This window comes from Dromaius novaehollandiae, chromosome 13, assembly GCF_036370855.1.
Source record: "Dromaius novaehollandiae isolate bDroNov1 chromosome 13, bDroNov1.hap1, whole genome shotgun sequence".
NCBI lineage: Eukaryota > Metazoa > Chordata > Aves > Casuariiformes > Dromaiidae > Dromaius > Dromaius novaehollandiae.
Window position 1 is genome coordinate 4116784 of NC_088110.1, and position 20829 is coordinate 4137612.

The following is a 20829-nucleotide window of genomic DNA, read 5'->3' on the forward strand; positions in this document are numbered from 1 at the left end:
GTCAAAGTATTATCTTATTGGCAGCTTTAAACATTGCCCTTCAACGTAGTGTTCAGGGGACTTAGCTGTGAAGAGTTATTGATTGACAGGTGTTTGTATTTAACTGTGCTAGGCCACAAGGGGCACTCACTCGCATCCGTTCACAGCATTGCTTTAGGGTGCAGAGCTGCGCCTTGGGCAAAAAAAGCAATCTAACATTCTTTTAGACTAGAGACGTTTTATCTTAAATTAAAAAATTTATGCGCTTAATCCCTTGGTATATAAAAATTCAGTTGGGTTCTCGGAGTGTGTTTGTCCTCTGTCAAGGTTAGGCTTTTTATCTTTCTAAGAGGACTGTCAACTTTGAAAATAACATGTGTGTGTTTATGGGCATCCTAAGTGGAGCTGATAATTATAGCTGAAGCGTTATGAGGAGGGAGAAGTGATTCAGTTTATTCTTTGTTGTTTTGTTGTTCCTCTTTAGAGTTGGCTACTCCATTGTGGACACTTCAAAATGTTGATGGGGAACAGAAATACCTATTCTAATTCTGAGCAAAATATGTGTAACTAACTGTCTTTAAGGAAAATAATTTGTAAGCTAATTAATAATGGCTTAGATATTAAAAACATTTTATTTATGACTTTATTTTTCCAATAGAAAATCTAAATTGAAGTTTTTTTGTGCATTACTTCATTAAAATTATTCCTGTGCATAAGCTATTGTATTTAAAAATCAAAGAACAGGGCTATAGAAAACCTCTAGGTTTCTTCTGAGTTGTATGTGTGTGTGCGCACAAATTAGTGAAGGAATAATTGCTTTGCAATAAGTGCTTTGCATTTTCTCATGCAGCTAAATTTAAATGATACATAATCATTATGAATGTTCATACTGATTTGCCTTCAGCAACTTGTGAGAAAATGGAGGATTTAATTAATCTGTAACTTACATAATACTTTTTTAATGGAAAGGAGAAAATTAATTTACTTCTGTATCATGATGTCAATGAACTCTAACTGGCTATATCTGTAAATACTATCTTCAAAATGACTTTAATAAAGATAAAATGTATTGCCTCTTTCGCATAACTCTTGAGGTTTCCTTTAAATTCCTAACATTTAGAAAATAAATACTTCTGAAAAGCAGTTCCTACTTAAAAATGCATTTAAGTAGTGGCTGCACTGCAGGATTGGTTTCCTCTATTGCAGTGATGAAGGTGAGCAATAATTCACTAACCTGTATTAGCAATTGCTGGAATAACTAACTCATGGTTTGGTGTTCTAGCAGCTGCTGTAGGACAGAATTGTCTTTGGCATTGTCAGATGATCTCTAATGTTCGAAAGAAATGCAATCTGGTAAAAATGAGGGTAGTCTTTTGTGTCACTCTGTCATCTGGTTTGGTAGCAGGAGGATGCATTGGCACAGCAAGCCTTTGAAGAAGCTCGGAGAAGAACTCGTGAGTTTGAGGATAGAGACAGGTCTCATCGGGAGGAAATGGAGGTGAGGGTTTCACAGCTGCTGTCAGTAACTGGTTAGTACTTTCCCAAAACTCTAGCTTGTTTGCAATATTTTGTTTGTCTGTACAATGTTGTGGATTTTGTTTGTTGTTTGTAAAATGTATTGTTTTTAGCAGTCTTAAAAGAAATTTCAAATTTTTGAAGCTTAAGAATGCTTGTATTTTACCCTTTTTTCCTCTCTGTGGGTGATCTTTTTTGTGGGTATTAAGCTTTAAGGCTAGACTTGTTTGCAAAGCTGCTATATCTCTGTCAAAGGGTTTTATTAATAGCAGATAGAGGGGCCTTCTGCCCTCTGCATCTCTCATGGACACTGGAAAGGCTTGGGGAGCTGCTGGCAGATTATTTTGTAGTTGGCTACCCTGTGTTATGGAAAACATTACCACTGAGCAGATTCAGTTGGTACAGTCTGGTCACTCCTGCAGGTTTAGCTTTGCTTTCCTCTCACCTTTTTCTCTCTGGTGTTATTCCCCACCTCCATTTTGCTGGTATAGTTCCCCCTTCCTTGTTCTTTGCTTCTTTAGGGCCCCACAGTCTTAAATCCTTTTCCTTATTTATGAGAGCAGAAATTACTGGGATCAAGCAAAGAGGAGCCGGCAAAGGGAATGGAAAGCAGCTGCTCAGAGATGTCAAAAGGGGAGAGCTGTAAGAGGACCAGCGATACATGAGGGAGAGTTGGCAAGTTAAGGCAAGTTGTAGATCAGGCAGAGAATATTGAGGAAACCGTTTGAATTTCTCTGCCTTGAGAACTCTTTCTACTTCATCAGAACTATGGTCTAAATTTGCTGTAATCAAATGTGACCAATCTGCTCCTGCTCTGGATTTTAGAAAATTTGATCGCTGTTGTTGCTACATGTCTTCCCTTCTGCCTGCTGACTGACATTGAGATGGTTACACAGACTTTCCTCCCTTCCAAGTAAAAAGGGAAGGCACAGAGCAATAAGAATGAGAGAAAGAGGGAAGATCTAGAGAATAACATCTGTCACTTTGGAGAGATGCAACCAGGTTGGGTGTCAGCCATAGCAAAGGTAAAACCCCTACCTCTCTGGGTTCATGACCACTGGATCCTTGGAAGAGCTAGATTAGCTGGATCTTGTCTGAATCTAGTCAGCATAGCTGTAGCCTCCTTGTAGGTTCAGTTCAAAAGGAAGGTAGAATTAACTTACCAAAGCTGGTTATGAAGATCTGAGGCAGCTTACTCAGAACAAGAGGGAATGCCTTAATGTTAACAACATGGTAGGAACTTTAAACCCTGCCTTCTATCTTATTTTTCCTGACCTCAATTTACTTAAAGCTTTTCTTGAATTCTTTTCCTTTACTGTTCCCTTTTTCCCCACTCCCATTACTACAGAAAGGAAGCTGTGTACTTGCTGAATGCTGAAGGCTTAAAATAAGTGAGACTTCCTGAAATAATTTTTGGAATTCTGCTTTGAGACTTACTCTTGTCCTAAGTGTAGAAACCCCTTATTTTGCAGCTAGAAGGCAGAGAATCTTTTTCCATTAATAATGAGATTGAGATAGTGTTATGCATCTGGGTCTTCACAACGGACATCTCAACTCACGACAATGAGCCACAAAAAGCAATGTCCCTGGCCAGCTGCAGGGACTGGGTTCAATAACTTCCGAAAAGACTCTTGCTTTTGATAAGACAACAGGCAGTTGCTGTTAAATGATCTCATTATTAGCTGCTAGTCCCCATTTTCTCTTAAAACAAGAATAGACAGTGTCCCATCTAAAACACTGATATAGATCACCTACAGAAAGGAAGAAAAGGAAAAAAGGTTTATTTAAATTGTGTTTAAGTGAATGAAAAATATTGCTAAAGGAACTTCAAGTTTATGTAACGTAAAATGCATGATTTTTTAAAATTGCAATAAATTTGTGCACTTTATTCTACTGTACAATTTTAGTATGTATAACCAACAGTTTTTTGCCTCAATTACTAGTAGTTCTGTAATTGGTTTTTTAGATTTCAGTTTTCTTATTTATGTGGTTTGGGGAAATTATCCTGGCTACATATCTGGAATGTTTACAGATGAGCTTTTGCACTCTGAATCTTAAGACTGCATAAAAATCAGGATCTTTTGGAGGAAGGAGGGTGGGGGGAGGAGCCCTGAAATGCATTCCTAAGGAGGAATCGTGTTTTAGAACCATTCATTGCTTGCCTGACTTTCACTTTAGTTGTATTCTAATACAGAATTCAGGCAGAATCAAATCTACTTTATCAGTAAGCGCTTACATACAGTACTCATCATGTAAAATTCTCTATGGAAAGAAATGCACAAATGATTAGTCCTGTGCATTCCCATGTTTCTTGCATTTATGACCTGTATCAAATTTTCCAGCGTTCACACACTCGGTCACCTTGGAAATATGGTTTGTCAGTTGTTCCCTTCTGATGATTGCATTGCTGACAGTTATAAAAATGTTAGTCAAACTGCATTGCGTACTGCTTGTGTAATTTCAGTAGTGGAACTAAAGATGCAGTTTGACCTACAGAGATGGTATTTGATGAAGTTCTTGCAGGGTGGTTAGAAAAGGTGGGTTCTAAGTGTGCTGAGTGAATTTTTATTTATGTTACACTACTTACAGTTGGAGTTTCCCACAGCATAACTTTTTTCTGTAGTATATCTACACCTTTCATCATTTCTAGAACTTAAAAATCTTTTTTTCCCTGCTAAGCATGGCATAGACAGTAAAACTAGAAACTGGTGGACTTTAACACTGATGAGATCCTGTTCAAAGATTGTTACAGGAATTGCAACACTGTGTAAAATCAAAAGATTTCAGACTAGTATTATAGCTGAAATGCCTTTAATAGAGACCAGACTCTGCTTCAGTGGGGGAGGAAAGGGGAATCTTATAATATTCCACCCACTCCTACCCAAAACAGAGGCGCCAGCTCTTTGGAAACATTCATCCATCCAAAGCCTGGCAGCATATGAAAATGATCAGAGATTCAATTCTTTATTTATACAGCTTTCTCTGTAGAAAAGATTCCCTATTCTAAGTCTCTGTGCAGACTTTCAAAACACAAAGTGGTGTATTCTTGCCAAACAGTGATCCCAAAGTAGGTGGTTGAACAGTTAAAGTGGTTTGTGTTATGTATGTGATAGTTGGATGTTATAATGGTGACACTTTGAAGGGGAGGAAAATAGCAAGTGTGGTAACAATTTAGGAATAATTATCTACTATTCTAATTTTCATTATTAATTGTCCTTAAAAAAAAGAAAAAAGAAAAGTGCCATCAGGTTTGCTTGCCATCCTTGCATTACACACTGTGCTTTCTATTCGCAGTGTCGGTACCATAGTGGATTTTTATTTTAGTGAATACATCTTTTGCATCTGGGATCAGAATCAGCTGGTTTTGGTAGATTGTGCTTGAATTTCCATAAGTGACCCTTCTTTTTTTCTTTCCTTTTTTTCCCCCCAATTACAGCATTCATCTAATGCGAATACGATGGCGCACTTTCAGGTGCAAATGGATTTACGAATTCTAGTTTATGTTCTTAAGTGCCTCTGAGTTGAAGTGTGTTCTGTTATATTTTAACATAGTTTCAGTTTTGAATACAAGATGCTTCTGTTTTTTGTCAACTTACGTAGGTTAGTCAAATCAGATAGTACAAATCTTGCCTCACTGTGTTCAGAATTCCTTCCTTTTAAAGATGCTTTTGAAGCTGGTGAGTGCTTTAAATTAATGTCTTCAAAATTAATATTGTATTTGCTTTTACAAAAATATTGGAATGTTGTGAAAGTAAATATTTAATGATACACATGGAGAAAGACCGTATCCTCAAGGCCTGTTGTAAAAATAAGTAATTGTATGAATTTTCATTGACTTTAGGAACATTGGGCTACTTAGCAAACTTATACTATTTAATGACTTCATACCAGCTGAAAACAGAGTTCTGTCTTTCCATAAACAAGTGTCAAACCATGGCAAACTTGGTCCAAGGTCATTATTTTACTGGGCTATTCTGGATCTGGTATGATTGAACCAGGCATATGAACCTGAAATATATTTGTGCTTTGTTTCTCTTTGCCAAAATAATAGAAGGAGAATGAGGAGACTGAAGAGATATCAGTGAGATGCATAGTTTTTCATTATCTCTTTATCTCTTCATTTTTTGGAAGAGAGTTAATATTAGGAACATAAGTGAAATTCTACTTTTTTGCATCAGTTTCTTCCATTTTTCTGCTCTGGGATGGTTTCGGTATGAATGACCAGAGTGCAGTGTCGGGATAAGAAGTGTTCTGCAGAAATTACTGTGAGGTTGCTGTCTAGTGAAAGACTCGAGCAATGTCTAAACTTTGCTTTTTATTCAGTGTTTTGCCCTTAGGAACATGATGGAAAGTGCATTATGCTGTCCAGAATGACTGAGAGGTTCACAGGGCCCCTAGTTAGTGAAATTAGAGTACATTGAAAGTAACAGCCTGCAATTCAGTCCAGAAAAGCAGCAGGTAGGTGCCTCCTGCCAGCTGTTTGCTGGCACAGAGGGTACAAAGCGGTGGACTTTCAGCAGGGGAATGGAGAAAGAGAAGAGGAAATCTCGCGTGTTGCTATTTCATCATGTCTGCAGGTTCGTTTCCATTTTCAAGTTAGTCTGCCTTATACGAAAGAAACCTTCACAAAAGCAATCTATTTGAGAGCTTGGTTTGTCCTAGTCTGTTACTCTTGAGCTTAGCTAAAGATGCTCCACTGATTGCTTTACTTGGTTGGATTTGTGCTCAGTTTTCCAATGCAATTTGTTCAAGGAGGCATTTTTGAAATTTAATATTTTTTTATTTTGTGTTCATTTCCCGTATTGCTGCAGTGCTCTTTATTTTAGCAATGCTGCAAGTAAAGAAGCAAAGTGGTTTGCTCTTCCCTGAAACAGCCTAGTCTAGTCTAGCAATCTTGTCTGTTTGTGGTCTTGTGCTAAATATAAAATACATTAATGGGTAAGCAGAGCCGTTTTAGGAAACTGCATGAAATTCCCATTTTTAAAAAGCTTCACATTTTTCAGAAAAAAGCTCAGTTTTGAATTTTTCATTGCTCCTTCCACTAGAAATCCCCCACAATAAAAAGCACCAAAAATACGGAGGGGCGGGGGGGAACTTATAAAAATTATTGGAATACAAATTTACATAAATCTTAGCTACTCAGTATGGCCCTCAGTTTTCTACACGTTCTGTGTAGAACTGAGAATTATGAGTTGAAATGGGAAATATGCATTTCATGTAATTATGCCCAAGTTGCAAACTCCTAGAAAACAGGAGTTTGTTAAAGAAATGCAAAAAGTTCACCAGTAATACGAAATCAAGTCATAGGGCTCATTTTCATATTCTCTTCAAGGTTCTGAGCAGAGAAGTTACTCTTCCTTCTTTCTTACTTGAAAGGAAAATTAAGTTGGAACTACCAGTGTAAAGAGATACTCTAACCAATTATATACCTATTTTGGTTAAATATGACTTGCTTCTGAAGCAAGTATAAAATTCCAATAAGGTGGTTTTTTCCTCTTTTTTTTTTTTTTTTTTTTCCCTCATGAGATTCTCTCACTTGTAAGTGTTTTGAGTTGTTTTCTCAAAAACTGTTCTGGAATGAACTTCATTACTTCTTGTTATATGTATTATCCAAAACTACAGTGATTTTAAAAAAGTACAAAGTTTAATAAAGCTTTTTGAATGTGGAAAAAAAACCAGTTTGTGGCTTCCACTTATGCAGAGAGTAGTGCAGGCTTGGTACGTGCCTGTATTTATGTATAGCGTAACTTTGTTTATATTTTAGATAGATATCATATTTAAAAAAAACCTACTAAACCGTGTGTGTATATATACTGCCTTAAAAGGTTTTGAGGTGAGCATAATACAAGTAGACCAGTAAAGTTATGACTGTTTTGCAAGGACTTCTAAATAACTAGTATTTATATAAAAGTGCTATGAATGCATATATCAGAGAAACAGTTTGTGCTGTACAGAATCAATGCTGAATATAGTACAGAGAAGATCAATTTTGCAAATCAGGGAATACTGTAATATAAGCATCTTCTTTCAGTCAATGAAGGTTAGAAGGGGGCTGAGCAACAGAGGATTACAGTCTGGAGGCAATCAATATTAATTATAAATTTATAACCTCTGTACCAACCTTCAAACAATACTTTCTAAAAGGGAGCCTTACAAGCTTTTTCCCTTGGAAAAGAAGCGTTCATGCAAAAGTGAAAATTTTACTAATGTGTACTTGAAACCTAAAAGCTTGCCCCATTCCCGTGCTTTTTTTTTTTTTTTCTCAGCTCGCCCTTACTTTAATCCAGTAGACCCCTGTCTGTAGCTTCATGATGCATTTTAAGCAAAGACACGGACGTTGCAATGACTCTGGGCAGCAGTGCGTCAGGAATTCACAGCCAGGTTGTGCCTGCTTGGCCTGGCCGTGCTCCACAGCTCTCTGGTAGCCAGTGGTGGGAGAGCAGCAGCTCAGCGCAGAGTCCTCTTCGGTGAGGAGGTCCCTGTTTGTAGAAGTAGTTTGGATGCTTGAAATGGATCTTCATGGAGGCCGGTGCTAAATGGTTTTTATATGTATAGTCTTTGTCAAGAAAATTGTGTGTTTCAACTTTCAGTCAGCTTAAAAGAAAGGCCATGAATGGGTATAGGCAAGAAAATTGTGTGTTTCAACTTTCAGTCAGCTTATAAGAAAGGCCATGAATGGGTATAGGAGTAGAAAAGAGTCATCAGGTATAGAGTTCATGATGTTAGGACACTAGGACTTTGGACTAACATGTAAATAACCTCTTACCAACTATGAGAGACTGTTTTCCATTATTTGAATAACTTAAGTGATGTTTGGCATAATTAAGAAAGACCAAGGATACTTCTCCTTCCCACAGTTAAGTGCAAAGGAGGGGTTACTGTAAACTGGGCAGCATGGCCAGCAAACAAAGCGACTTCTGGCACTGGATCTAGCCTACAAAGTCTCATGATGATAGCTGCACCTGCTTAGGGAAGGGGTAAAAATCATATCCCTGACTGACAGCTAGCTACTTAGAGATGCAATTTATAGTGATGAAGGGGTTCCTCGTGCTGCTGTAGCTTGAGCTGTCCTGAGAAGTGAAGGCTATGAGGGAGAGTCTCCCCGCAAACCTGTCGGAGACCTGGGAGTGTACAGGCTGCGCCATCAGGCTGACCACGACACAAGAGTGCTAATACAAATTGTCACTGTTAGTGTATATTAGTGGCGCAGCTTTGCTGACTTAAATTCTGAGAAGGCCAAATTTCCCCTCTTCTTCTCTTGAATATTGTACAACTCACAGTAATTGAACGGAGGCATGGGCAGAATTCTGTGTTCAAACATCTGCATTAATCAGGGATTTAAAGAGCCTTCAGCTTGTTGCTTTTCTTTGTGCTGGTCTGCCTAAGTTAGCAGGATTGATGATTCATTAAAAAATTATATATATATATGTATATATAAAAGTATTCAAACATTAGGAGGAGCTTGATCTGGGGGGGGTACTGTGTACTCTCTTTAAGAAAATCATCTGCAGTGTGCTCTCAAGTTCAAGGGTTTTGTTGTGTTTTTTGGTTTTTTTAATTCTTTTCAGTAGGTTGACAATCATTCTAAGAGAATCCAAATGTTGACTGTTTAGTTTTTCATAACATAGCCTGATTTTTTTTCACTTATTTAGTAAATTACAGATGACAGATGCCAAGGCACATAATGCATCTGCTCTCTCTATTTCAGCAGTATGGAGCTGCCAGAATGCAATTAAAGAATCGCAGTGGAGTGGTCCGCGAGAAGACTTTATTTTGGCTACTCTTTGTGACAGCCCTTCTCCAAATTCTCCCTTCCCTCCCTTTCACTAGCATCCCAAGTGTATATGCAGTGCAGATTGATTTTGCGATTTTACTGCCTGGTATTCAGAGGTCCCAATTCTGACTGCTTATTTTGAGTAATTCATAGAAAGGGAGGGTCATTTTCGTGGCAGCCATGTCCATCCTTCCTAAATTTAGCTCCAGCTTCCTCAGTTCTGCTTTCTCAGAGTTATCAACATAAGCCACGCTGTGGGACTGCATTAGCTTTTTCTGATGAAGTCGTATGGTGAAGGGAGTTTTTCTCAGGTGTGTCCCAAATCTCTGAAAATGTGCAGGAAGCTCCATAACCTTCAGAAAGTCAGAGTGGCCAGCAGATGGAGGAACTCCTGTGTGTAGGGATCCACCTCATAAGGTCTGGCGTATTGGGTTAGAGACATTATGTTTGACAGGTCATATCTAAGGATTTGTACAGGAGTGGCTGCAGGGTTTTGGGCTAACAGAATTGAACAGAGGGTATTGCAAATAGAAGAAATGAGAGAATGGCGCAAATAGCGTAGCAGTGATGGCTGGCATGATTTTCATGATGAGGGTGTAGTTGCAGAAACTTTCTCAAAGCCAGCTTAAGAAATTTATATGGGCATTGTTGAAAACATGCCAAACTGCAGCAAGGGTCAGGGTTGAGGGGTAAGAGGAGGAGGATGGTGTCCAACTGTCTTGGCTGCTGGAGGAAGTGCTTATGTGCCTTCTTCCTTAGTTGCCATTATTCTTGGAACTGCTTTTACCCAAGTGCCCCAGTAACAGATGGAAATGCTCCAATGTGATCCCTGTCCAAAAGAGCCACGGTTTCTCGTTAATGATTCAATGACTTTAAGAGATCTCATTTATTAAGAAGAAAATTGACAAAATACAGCAAGTAAGTTATACTCTGCTGTGGCTTTTAGCCCATACCAGTTAGCCTGTATTTAGGCTTGGAGAAAGCTCAGCAATAGAGGGTTGAAGTGAGCGTAGGTGCAAGAGTACTGCAGCGTATAGCCTTTCCTGTTGTTTACCCTCAAGTCCAGGGTGATTTTGTTACAAATGTTCCTGTTGTTTGTTAGTATGTTATTCACCCTGTGGTGTCAGTAGACCAGTCCAGTGTGAATAAATCTAGAATAGCATGTTATAGGAGGCTTTGCAATGTTTTCTGCCAAATACGTTCCTGCAATTCTTTCAGTCAATCATCATACCATCTCCTACTTTAGAGGTTTTAAATGGCTTGTGGCCAGTTATAATTCCTTCCGTATTGCAGAAGATTTGCATGGCTTCATGTGCTGAAAGCTGAGTGCAGAGTATTTTTGGGTATTGAAACTCCGTGTGTATCCATTGCATTAACTATTCAATTTCAGGATATTTGGAAGGAAACTGGTGGTGTTGATTAAAACACATTCAGTTTTAGGAACATTACCAGAGTGGTGGGATCTGTGTACTATTAACAAGTTTTTCCTTACAACCCAATACTTGTGCCAACAGACTTCCTGCTGTATCACTTTGCAAATTCCAGATTTGACCCAAAGGGAATGATTTAGCAGCTGAAATAACTGCATTAGAGTTTAGAGCCTTTCGCTAAGTAGCAGCTGAATAACATTCAGCGTATTCCTCCTTCAAATTTTAAATCAGCGTTTTACTGAAAAGTGAAATATGCTGAGATAAGATGAATAACTACTGTTTTCTCATGACTCGTTATGCATGACTCATGGCAGCATATTCCATTTCCCAATTGCAAAAGATAGATGCATCTTTTTTAATTGAAGCAAGTCTCCTTTATCTTTACGAAGCTGGGCTCATTACTCACTGAGAGTAATTCTGATGCTTCTGCATGGCTTCATACTCATAAGATATGCATTTCAAAAATTACAGCGAATGCTGCAATTTGGAGGATTGATTAGCTGTGCTAAGAGTATGGGAACCAAAGTAGAGAGAATTCTGGAAATTGTCATTTTTATATCTGTAAAAGGGAACTTTTAGCTTCCTGTAATACGTTGTGAGGAGAACTTTCAGATAACACCATTCGGGTAGGCAGATTTCTTCTGCAAGTGAACGTTAAGAATTTGGTGGCGTTTTTTTAATCAAAGTTGTATTTTGCCCTTTGTCAGCAGCCAAAAATATCACCTGCTTCCTGATACTCGACAGTGTGCTTGCTGTCTGCATACAAGGCGATTTCTCTTGTTCTTCATTTCAGAAATGGCCATGTTTCAGCACTGGAGTGTTTTTAATTTTATATAGAGCTGTAACATTTTTTCAACATGTAAAGCACAAGAGTAGTCATTGCATACTGTGCTCATGCTTTGGCAGGATACTGAGTGACAGACTAAGGATGTTTCACGTCTACGTATTCTTACACAGTAGTATAGCGCAAATGAAGGAGAGCGTCTTAAGTGAGGCTGAGCTGTCACTCCGACATTTAGAAGTTCCATGTGTAAATCCCCCTTACTGAAATGCAAAACTACACCTTTATCCACAGATACTGGTAAGGCATTGTAATGACTGCTTTCAGTACATTTGAGGGTAATTTGTCATGCCTTTTGTGTATCACTTGAAAGGGCAAATCTGGTAGTTGTTCGGTAGTGGCTTCTGCAAACCCTGCAAGTCGCAGTGATGTCATAAATCATGTGAATTCTTTCATATGTTTTGAAAGAAAAGGCCACTTTAGGAAAAGTATAAATGCAACCATATGCTCCTTGTACCTTGGAGTCGTCTCTGGAATTTGACAATAAAATTGCTGTGCATATAATTTGGGTTCTGAAGAGGAAACTGTTGCTTTTAAAGCAGAAGTACAGCAGCATTAACTTGCTGTTTTTTCTAGTAAGTGTAGAAAATGTGTATTGAGTACAAAACCAGTAACAAAACAGATCAGTATAAATAAGATTTTGGTATCTCTTAAAGATAGTGCATGCCTTTGTTTCTTCCTGGAAGAAAAGGGAAGAAGTTAAAAACAAAAAGTCATTATAGTCTTGGACAACAGCAGAAATGTGTGCAAAGAGGAACTGTTATCCTTTTGTTAATTTTAGTACAGCTCTTAAATTAGTCTGTAGAAGTATGTATTTAGGCTTGCAGAACGGCCATTTTGTATTAGGAAAAACTTTACATCCCAGTTTACTTTCTTGTTGAAGAAAAAATTAAGTATGGCTTTCACTCACTAACCCTTCCACAGTGATATTGATAGTCAAAAAGTTGCTTCAGTGGCTGGAAGGAATAGGCCTTTTAACATCTAAAATCTTTAGCACTGTGTGCAATGAGACCTGTTTGTTTTAATGTGATCCCTCAGATTGCTGAGAAAGCTGGGGTTTGGTGCGTCACAGGGATGTTGGCTGGCAGTTTCTGTGTTTTTCTGCATGTGGGAAAAACAGATCACTTCTTCAGTCTTGAGTATGACCGGTGTAGATAGAACAGAGCAAGAGGTCTTTCCCCTAAATCTAAAATCCAGCTGACACTGCTACTTGATACATGAATGTACCAGATATCGAATGTGATACTTAAAACATGCAATTCTAAGCAGTGGCCCCTTAAAGAGGGTGCAGGAGGGAACAGCCTCCCTGAAAACGTGCTGATTACTAGAGGGATTTATTGAATGAACTTCGAGCTCACTGGAATGGGGTTATTTGTAGGAAAGGAAAATAAAACTTTAAATCATCATTTATATAGGAGATGGAGGCAAGACTACTTCTCCTTGTGGGTGCAGCTAACTAATTGCACTTCCAAGCAGGGCAAAATGAGCCAGGCAAGAAGAATGGTAGGTAAGGGGGAAACGTGCAGAGAGGGAAAAGTCCAAACTGGAGAAAGCGATACTGGCGGTACATGGCAGAGGGTTTGGGAGTTGCCAGGCTGGGCTTATTTGCCGTTTAGCGTGGGGCAGAGCACGCAGCAGGGTGTGACCCGGGGTAACTGCACTTGTGGCGGGAAGACGTCCTCGGTGTCAGTAAATGACTCAGAAGCAGCCCAGGAGCATCTCCGAGCAGCAGTCACAGTTTAGTTGAAATACTTGTATTATTCAGTGCTGTCGTGAAAGCTTGATAATTGCCCGAGCTGCATGTTTCACTGCTACAACTGCCTGTGTTAGGTCTGTTTCTGCCTCTTTCAACCAGGTATGAAAAGTCTGTGTAAGGGGGCAGGTGTCGCTTGTTTTGCGCACTTTTTTGGAGCGCTTTTGTCTGTTCTGGCACTGAACATGGCAGGTTGCTTCAGCTGGTGAAGCCAGTGGAGCTATACTGAACAGCTCTTGTGTGATGATGACTTCCACCAGCTGAGAATGTGGCCCCTGATCCTACTTGGAGAGCAGTGGTAGTTAAAGGGCAAAGTGCCAGCTATACACTCGCAAACATAAAAATATCGAGATACTAGCATGTCTTAAAAAACAGCTAACATGTTTTGGATGTTCCCAGAATAGTCGTAGTGCTTTGAAATTTAAGTGCATGCGTGGCTTTCAAAGTATTTAATTGCAGCATTTGCAGCATATTAATATTAGCATGTGCCACTAGGAAACTGAGAAAATGTAGATGATCCTCACCATGAAATATAAATCTCTTCTGACAGGTTTTTTAAATGCTTTTTGTCTCCCATTTTCTCAAGTCAGCTCTAGCTGTTGCTACCATTGACATTCGAAGACAGGAAGTCATTAATATCCTCTCCAGGATTTCAGTGTAGCAGGCAGAAAACAAACCTTTTTAGGACAATTTCCTGGTAACTTTCAGGGAACAAACTCGATCGCTTTGGGCAGGTTTTGAAGACCTACCACCCTGTTACCCAGCCTTGAGCTGTGAAACTCTCATTGCATTTTTAAATCAGAGCTCGTTATTCAGGTGAAAACTTGAGTTTTTTGGGCAGTACAGGTTACAAGGACTTGAGTATGGCCAGTGTTTGAAGGTGGTCATAGTCGAAAGGGGGAATACAGCAGAAGAAGTGGTGCAGGGGAGTAGTTTGTGCGCACAAAGATGTTTTCACAACTGGCAAGTTCAGCTGAGATTGACGGTGTTAAAGTAGCAAAAAGGGGTAGAGAGCAACGGGCAGCCCGGAGAAGTAGAGTGCACAAAACCAAAGCTGTGTGTTGTAGGAAGGAAGCTAATCGAGTGATTATAAAATGGAAGCTGTGATCTACGACCAACAGGCAAGAAAGAGAAGCTGAGCAGTGTCTTGTGCTGGGTGGAGGGCAAAGAGGAGAAAACGGGGGATTTTTGAGACACTGAGGAAGCAAAAGCCAGCAGGGTTCAAAAACAGTCTGGATATGTACAGAGGAGAAAAAATACTCAGGCTATGAGCCTGAATCAAGGGGAAGGAGCATGATGTTCAGTTGCAGAAGTGGCACATGGCGCTTGTCTGCCCTCAGTGAGCTCTGCCTGGCAGGAGACATCTTGGACTTTCTTCTCAGCTGTGTTCTCCTGCACATGTTCGCAGTGGATGAAGGTTGAATCTTACTGCCTTAGAAGAAATGCAGCATAGCTGTCATCTAACATGTACGGGTATGTTTAATAGTGGAAGGAGGAGAACTTAGTTGCTCTTAAAAATAATAATAATATGCGTATTTGCCTTCTTTTGCTAATTTCTTTTTAAAAAGCAGATGCTTCTGAACTCTTAGCATTTATTGCAGATGAATAGCTTTTTCCTCCTGGAATTTATTTTTAAACTGGCATAGCCATAACTTACAAAGAATAAACTGTTTCATTCTTAAATAGATCTTGCTCTCCAAACAAAGCAGGAAAGAATTCAGCATTGCATTTTTGAGAAACACACAATAAAAGTGTTATGCATGTCTAATACAGTGTGTGTGTGGAGGGGTGCTGCTTGGTCAGATTTCTTCACTTAAAAGGTTAGCTCTTTACTTATCCAGCAAGAGAATAAAAGCAAATCAGCAGGCAAGATAGATTTGCCCTCTGGGACAAAAATGTACTAGCTACATGCATGTGCATTCCTCAGGTGGAGATAATAGGTAAGTCTCTTTTACTATGACTGATGTTGACTGTCCTTAATGTCCTCTTGAAATTGCTGTCAACTCAAGCAGTTTAACAGAGCCATTTATTTTGAAGGAGAACTGACATTATGAATGTTTTCTAATACAGGGATGCAGTCATAAGTACCACAGTATTTTCAGCTTTGAATTATTGCTAATTATATAGGTTTCACAAAAAATGAAGTATATGCTGCAGAGAAACTCCAGCTTTAAGAAGTGTTAAACTGTTTCAGTCAATCTATAGATTAAATTGTACTGGGCTGTTAATGTATAAATGTGGAAGTCTTTGTTCCAAAAGAAAACCAAATTAACTGTCAATCACACAAATATACTAAGGGGAAATTTATCTGGCAACGATGTAACCTATCCTGCCATCTTGCATTGTAGCCTTTCTCAAGATCCTGAACCTGGGAGCATTTACAAAGAGCATTTACAAAAACAGTTAACAGAGGGAATTTCAAAGCAAAAATGTCTTTTGGCAGAAGAGGCACAAAACTGTTGTCTTTACTGTTCTTCTCAAAGTCTCTTGTCAATATAGAGTGTTATCAAGAAGCATCCCAGCCACAGGCTGAGTCTGGGGGTGCACACGCACACCCATGCTGCCTCCGGGATCTTCTCTGAGCAGAGAAAGCCTCCGGCCTTGCTGGCCCTGAACGGGATGGCAAGGCAGAGCCAAAGCTCGGTGCCCCTCTAGAGAGGGGATGGGGGAGTGGGGATGGAGGCTGATTTTCATGTTGAAAATGAATGCTTTAGTTCTTGCTTGAAATGTGAATTTTCTGCCTTGGAATTGTCTGTGGTCTTATGCATGTGCTTAATACAATTAACTGATAATTTCTGAATCATTTTTTGGATCCTAAATGTGTTCGTTTAATGCAGGCAAGAAGGCAACAAGACCCTAGTCCTGGATCTAACCTAGGAAGTGGCGATGACCTCAAACTACGTTAATCGACAGCAGCAGGCATGCCATGGGTCTGCATACATGCATTGCTTCTACTTGGCAAAGGATAGATTAAAAGACCAGAAACTGTGATAACTGGGTATACTATGGTCTGTTTCCTGACCTGCGGCAGTCAAAATCACCATGAACTGCCATGGTTTGCACTATGTTTATGTTACGATACCTGCATTTCCCATTTTAAGCATGTAGCCAGTGGCAATTTGAAATTTTGTTTTTCTATGCAAACTTATTTTTGTTGGCACTATTTTAGTGAAATGGAAACTTATGCAGCTATAAAACCATTTTTCTCAACTGTAATAAAAATTGTCACTTAAAAATAGGTCAAGATATTACAGATTAATTTTTTGTTTTGTTTTTTTGTAAACTGCTGGAAGCCAATGCATTCCAAGCTTTTTTTTTTTTTAATATGGGCTTTCGGAAATTTTGATTGTCCTTATTGTGCTCCTGCTTTATTTTAGATATGCATTCTTACCTTTCTTTCAGTTTTCTTTTTTCTAAATTTGCAAGACCTTTTGAAAACTGCTGACATTATTTTGCATATTTCCAAGCTAAACCCAGTGATGCAGAGCTGTCGGAATCAAATTTCAAACCATGCAGGTTTGTATCTTACAGTTGCAGTATTCTTTTAACTGCTAACAATTCATTGGTTCCACTTTTTAAATGATAATATCTTTATATATATATATTATATATACGCACACACAGGTATATATGTGTGTGTGTATGTATATTCATGCATTCTGCCCCAGTATCTATCTTAGATTTTATTCTGTATTAAGTGAGTTTGGGTGGTTATTATACCCCTGTATATAGTACTTTACTGAAACTCATAGGAAGTCGCAGGCTGGCTTCTGTTTTATTCAGGGATTTTTTTAAATAGTTCTTGGAAGGGATACTGCAACTCTGATTAGATTTGACAGCATGCTAAACTGGGAACAAAAGTGATCAGCTGCCAAGGTGATATGTATTAAATCATGTTTAAGATAGCTGCTTTAAGTATATTTTATATCTTACGCTTTTTGTAAAGTTGTGCTGAATGGTGAAAAGTTGAGATGAGGTTGTGTGCAGAAAACCTCATTACTGTGCATAGGACACTTCTATTAAAATCTTATGCAAATTAAAACTACATTGCAGTATATATTGCATTTTCTAACAGGGTAAGATTTGGGATGAGTTAATTTGTGCAAATTGTTTTGGGGGGTTTTGGTCAATGGACTTCAAGTTTTTCATTGCATCCAGTAGTCTAAGAAAACAGATTGGAAATGTGATGCCATTTGGCATTGTCAAAATGCGGTGCTTTCTGTACAGCCTGATTAATCAAAGTGTCATTTAAATACCTTTTTAAAATAAGCGATCTAGTTTCAGTATTTTAAGAATGATTTTGAAAGCAGAAACTCTGTATGATTAGAACAGCTAAATCTTTATTAAATTAATTCTGTAATTAAGATAATTACCTTCCTCATTAATGGCAAAACAATTGATGCAAAAGAGGTCTTGCAAAAATATAAACAAATGTCAATGTGAAGGAGAATCTTTGTATGTTAATAGTGTGAATATTTAACATTCACTTAAAAAATGTCAATAACTGTAAACTGTGAGAAATGTCATCAAATAGAAATATTTTGATACTTCAATTTAAATGTGATTCACCTGGAAGATAACCTTTTTCACTCTGTGGCCACATATTCTTCTCGCTTTTCTTCCCCCAAAGAAATAATTTTTCTAAAGTGTTGCTGCAATGAGTTATTTAAGGGACACACGCATGCATACACACGCATCCCTAGCCTTGGATCTTCTCTGCCATCTGTGTATTTTTGATGGAATAGTCTGAAGATTTATTTTAAAAGGTTTTCTTAACGTTTCAGACAGTGGTTTTAAACCATAAGTACACAGGAAATGATGCTATCAGATATTAACATTGCTATCTTTGTGTAAATACTGAACTTTCCCTATCATCATTTAGCATTCTGCTGCTTATGATATCTTAATGCTGGCATTAAGATCACAAGCCCTTACCCTCTGCTGGTTAGTGCAGACTTTTTAAAGTGCATTTTAAGTTATTGATGCAATTTGATATTTTTCATAATTTCTATTTAAACTGAAGTTGCATCATCTTTCTTGAATTCATCTCCTGTAAGAGTTGCCTTAAGCTACAGGATTGCTTTTGCTACTTTTTGTGTTGTATGTTTAACTTTCATAATAAACTTCCGTGTAGTGAAAACAAGTTGCTGTGGATTTATTTCCGACATCCTGGTAATCCGCACTAACATATTCTGTGTTTGGGGAGGATTAATGGAATATTGGGTAATGTTTCTGGTGCACTGTCACTGCAAGTCTGAGCTGATGTCCATTTTTAAAGCAATAGTGACATCCAGTGGTCGTTTAAACTAACCCAGACATCCCCCTTTATTTATGGACTATCCAGGGTGTTAATGGCTCTCTGAAAAGCCTTAAAGTAAGGGAGCAGTGTCACTTACTGGGAAAAATGTTTATTTTGCTTCCCTACAGCTCTGTGTGCTTTTATAAGTTATGCTATCCTTACTCAGAAAGCATAATTCCACTTGAATAACCCTAAATGAATTTTCTTTTAATCTCGCTGGATTGTGATGACTCTGCAGTGTATAGAACAGCGCTGTTTGTGTGCACGGTTTTATGGCAGCCATTAAACGGTGCTAATGATGGATAGCTTGTAGTCTTACCTCTCAATTCATTAGATGATTCATTTTTCTGCCCCATTGTGCATCATAAGTAGATGAGTGTTACTCACAGAGGCTTTCCTTGAGTGGAGGCATCTTTTCCTCCCCCTTATTCCTTTTAATTTGAACTTGCTTCTTAGATACACTGTATAGCAGAGAGAATCTGAAAAGCCTCCTGTGTGAGGCACCTACAGCAAAAGAGGTTTTGTGAAACATTACATTATTTTCTCTGAATTAGCATGACTTGGGCATGGCTGTGTTCAATTTGAGAGTGAAAGACCACTGGAAATGGAGTTTCTTGGACTGGAGAAGGACGATAACAGCCTGGAAGCCAGCCTGAGAAAGTGAAGTACGGTAACTTAGGCCATTTTAAAAAATGAGAACACCTTAGAATTATGTGACCTCCTCCTAACCCTGAAAAAATTCAGAGTATTGACTGTTCAGTCTATTTTAAACCTTAAATGGATGGGTTTCCTAGTCACTCTTTAATGAAATGACAGTTATCAGCTGTTCTGGTTTGGGTTCTTGCTCCACTTTTTGCTAGCAGGAAATTATGAAAATGAGACTGTTGGTGAAAACAGTAACTTTTCTGTTCCTGTAACTTACGGTGTTTGGTCTGATTTGCTGATGATAAGCCTTCTTCAGGTAAAGGGCTGGGAAGTTAAATGAAAGATGTTGGTTTTGAAGTCATCCACAGTTGCATGGTTTGACAGGACTTCTGTATTTTTTTTCATCCCCTGCTGGTTCAGGGCTCCACTTTATTACTGATGTATTTCAGAATCCTTCCTGTCCACATAGAAATATGACTGCTTTATTTAACGTACATTATTTTATTACTGCATTTCCAATGCAAATAAGTTACGGGATTAAAAAATGACTTCAAGGGCAAGAATTATAGAGAGAAGTTATAGTGGAGCTGTACATTTGCATAGGCAACATTTCTTATAACTCATTTGCCTCACATCCTGTCTCCCCACTGCACCAAAATGTAAATCCCAGCACATGCATATTCATGGGCTGCTGCACAGCTCAGGGCTGCTTAGGCTAACAGTTTAAGTAACTTTATTAAATACCTTTCTCAATTACAGATTGAGATAAGTGAACTTCCCAAATTGCCTCAGGCACATTTCTCAAAGCTCAGGAGCGAAAAAAAATGGTGCAGAAAACTCCGAGCTAACTCGGCCCTGCAGTGGATGGCCGTGGAGAAATCCAGGTGCCTGTAGGAAGGGAAGAAGCTGAAAATGAGCGTGTTCCTCCCTGGGCCTGGTCTGCAGCCTGTCGAAGCCTGTGAGCCTTTTGACAGGTTTGTGTTGCCCTGTAACTCTTGCAATGAGCGTCTCTGCCTTTCCCAGCCTGTTAGGCTTCATGATACGGGTCTTGGGGAAATGACTTTTCCCTGTGCTCAACTTCTGCTGTTCCACTGGCAGTAACTTTCTGGGTTTTGTGACAGCTACTGACTCTATCTTTTCCCTTTATTTTCCTCTTCCTTCCAGGGAAGGTGATGACTCTCTCATCTTGCCGTTTTGTGGATATTTACTGTATTTTTTCTTTTTCTCCATGACTGTTTCATTAAGTCAGCTTGGAAACAGAAAAATGCCTTGGAGCTGGAGAAAAGTTTATGCCTGAAAGCTCCCCTTTTCTTCCTTCCCGCTGCTACAAGCTGGTTTACTGAAAGCGATTCCCTCCCTGAAAGCTGCCTGCTTGCATCCTGAGGCTGTCTCGGCCGCACCACTGCTGCTTTTGCTATTCGTACCGTGCAGAAGCGCAGCGGAGCGCCGGCCTGGCAAAGCGAGCGGTGCGAGAGCTAAAACACCCGGCTGCCGGGTGCCCTCGGCCTCAGCAGCCGCTTGTGCGAAGGTGCCGCAGCACAGTTCACGGCAGCGCTGCTCCAGCAGCTCCGCTTCGCGATTTCGGACCTCTTC

The 20829-nt window shown here is 39.1% G+C and overlaps 1 protein-coding gene across 2 annotated transcripts in view; it reads left to right on the forward strand.

Annotated features, from left to right (window-relative positions):
- Positions 1-18435, forward strand: part of CBFB (core-binding factor subunit beta) — a 48669-nt gene extending 30234 nt beyond the window's left edge. The window contains exons 5-6 of one of the 2 annotated variants that reach the window (XM_026112120.2): positions 1382-1508; positions 16130-18435. In XM_026112120.2, the coding sequence (XP_025967905.1) occupies positions 1382-1508; positions 16130-16152 (150 nt within the window). In that variant the 3' untranslated portion in view covers positions 16153-18435. The remainder of the gene's footprint in view (positions 1-1381; positions 1509-16129) is intronic. The other variant, XM_026112119.2, reaches the window with a different exon arrangement.
- The last annotated feature ends 2394 nt before the right edge of the window (positions 18436-20829 follow it).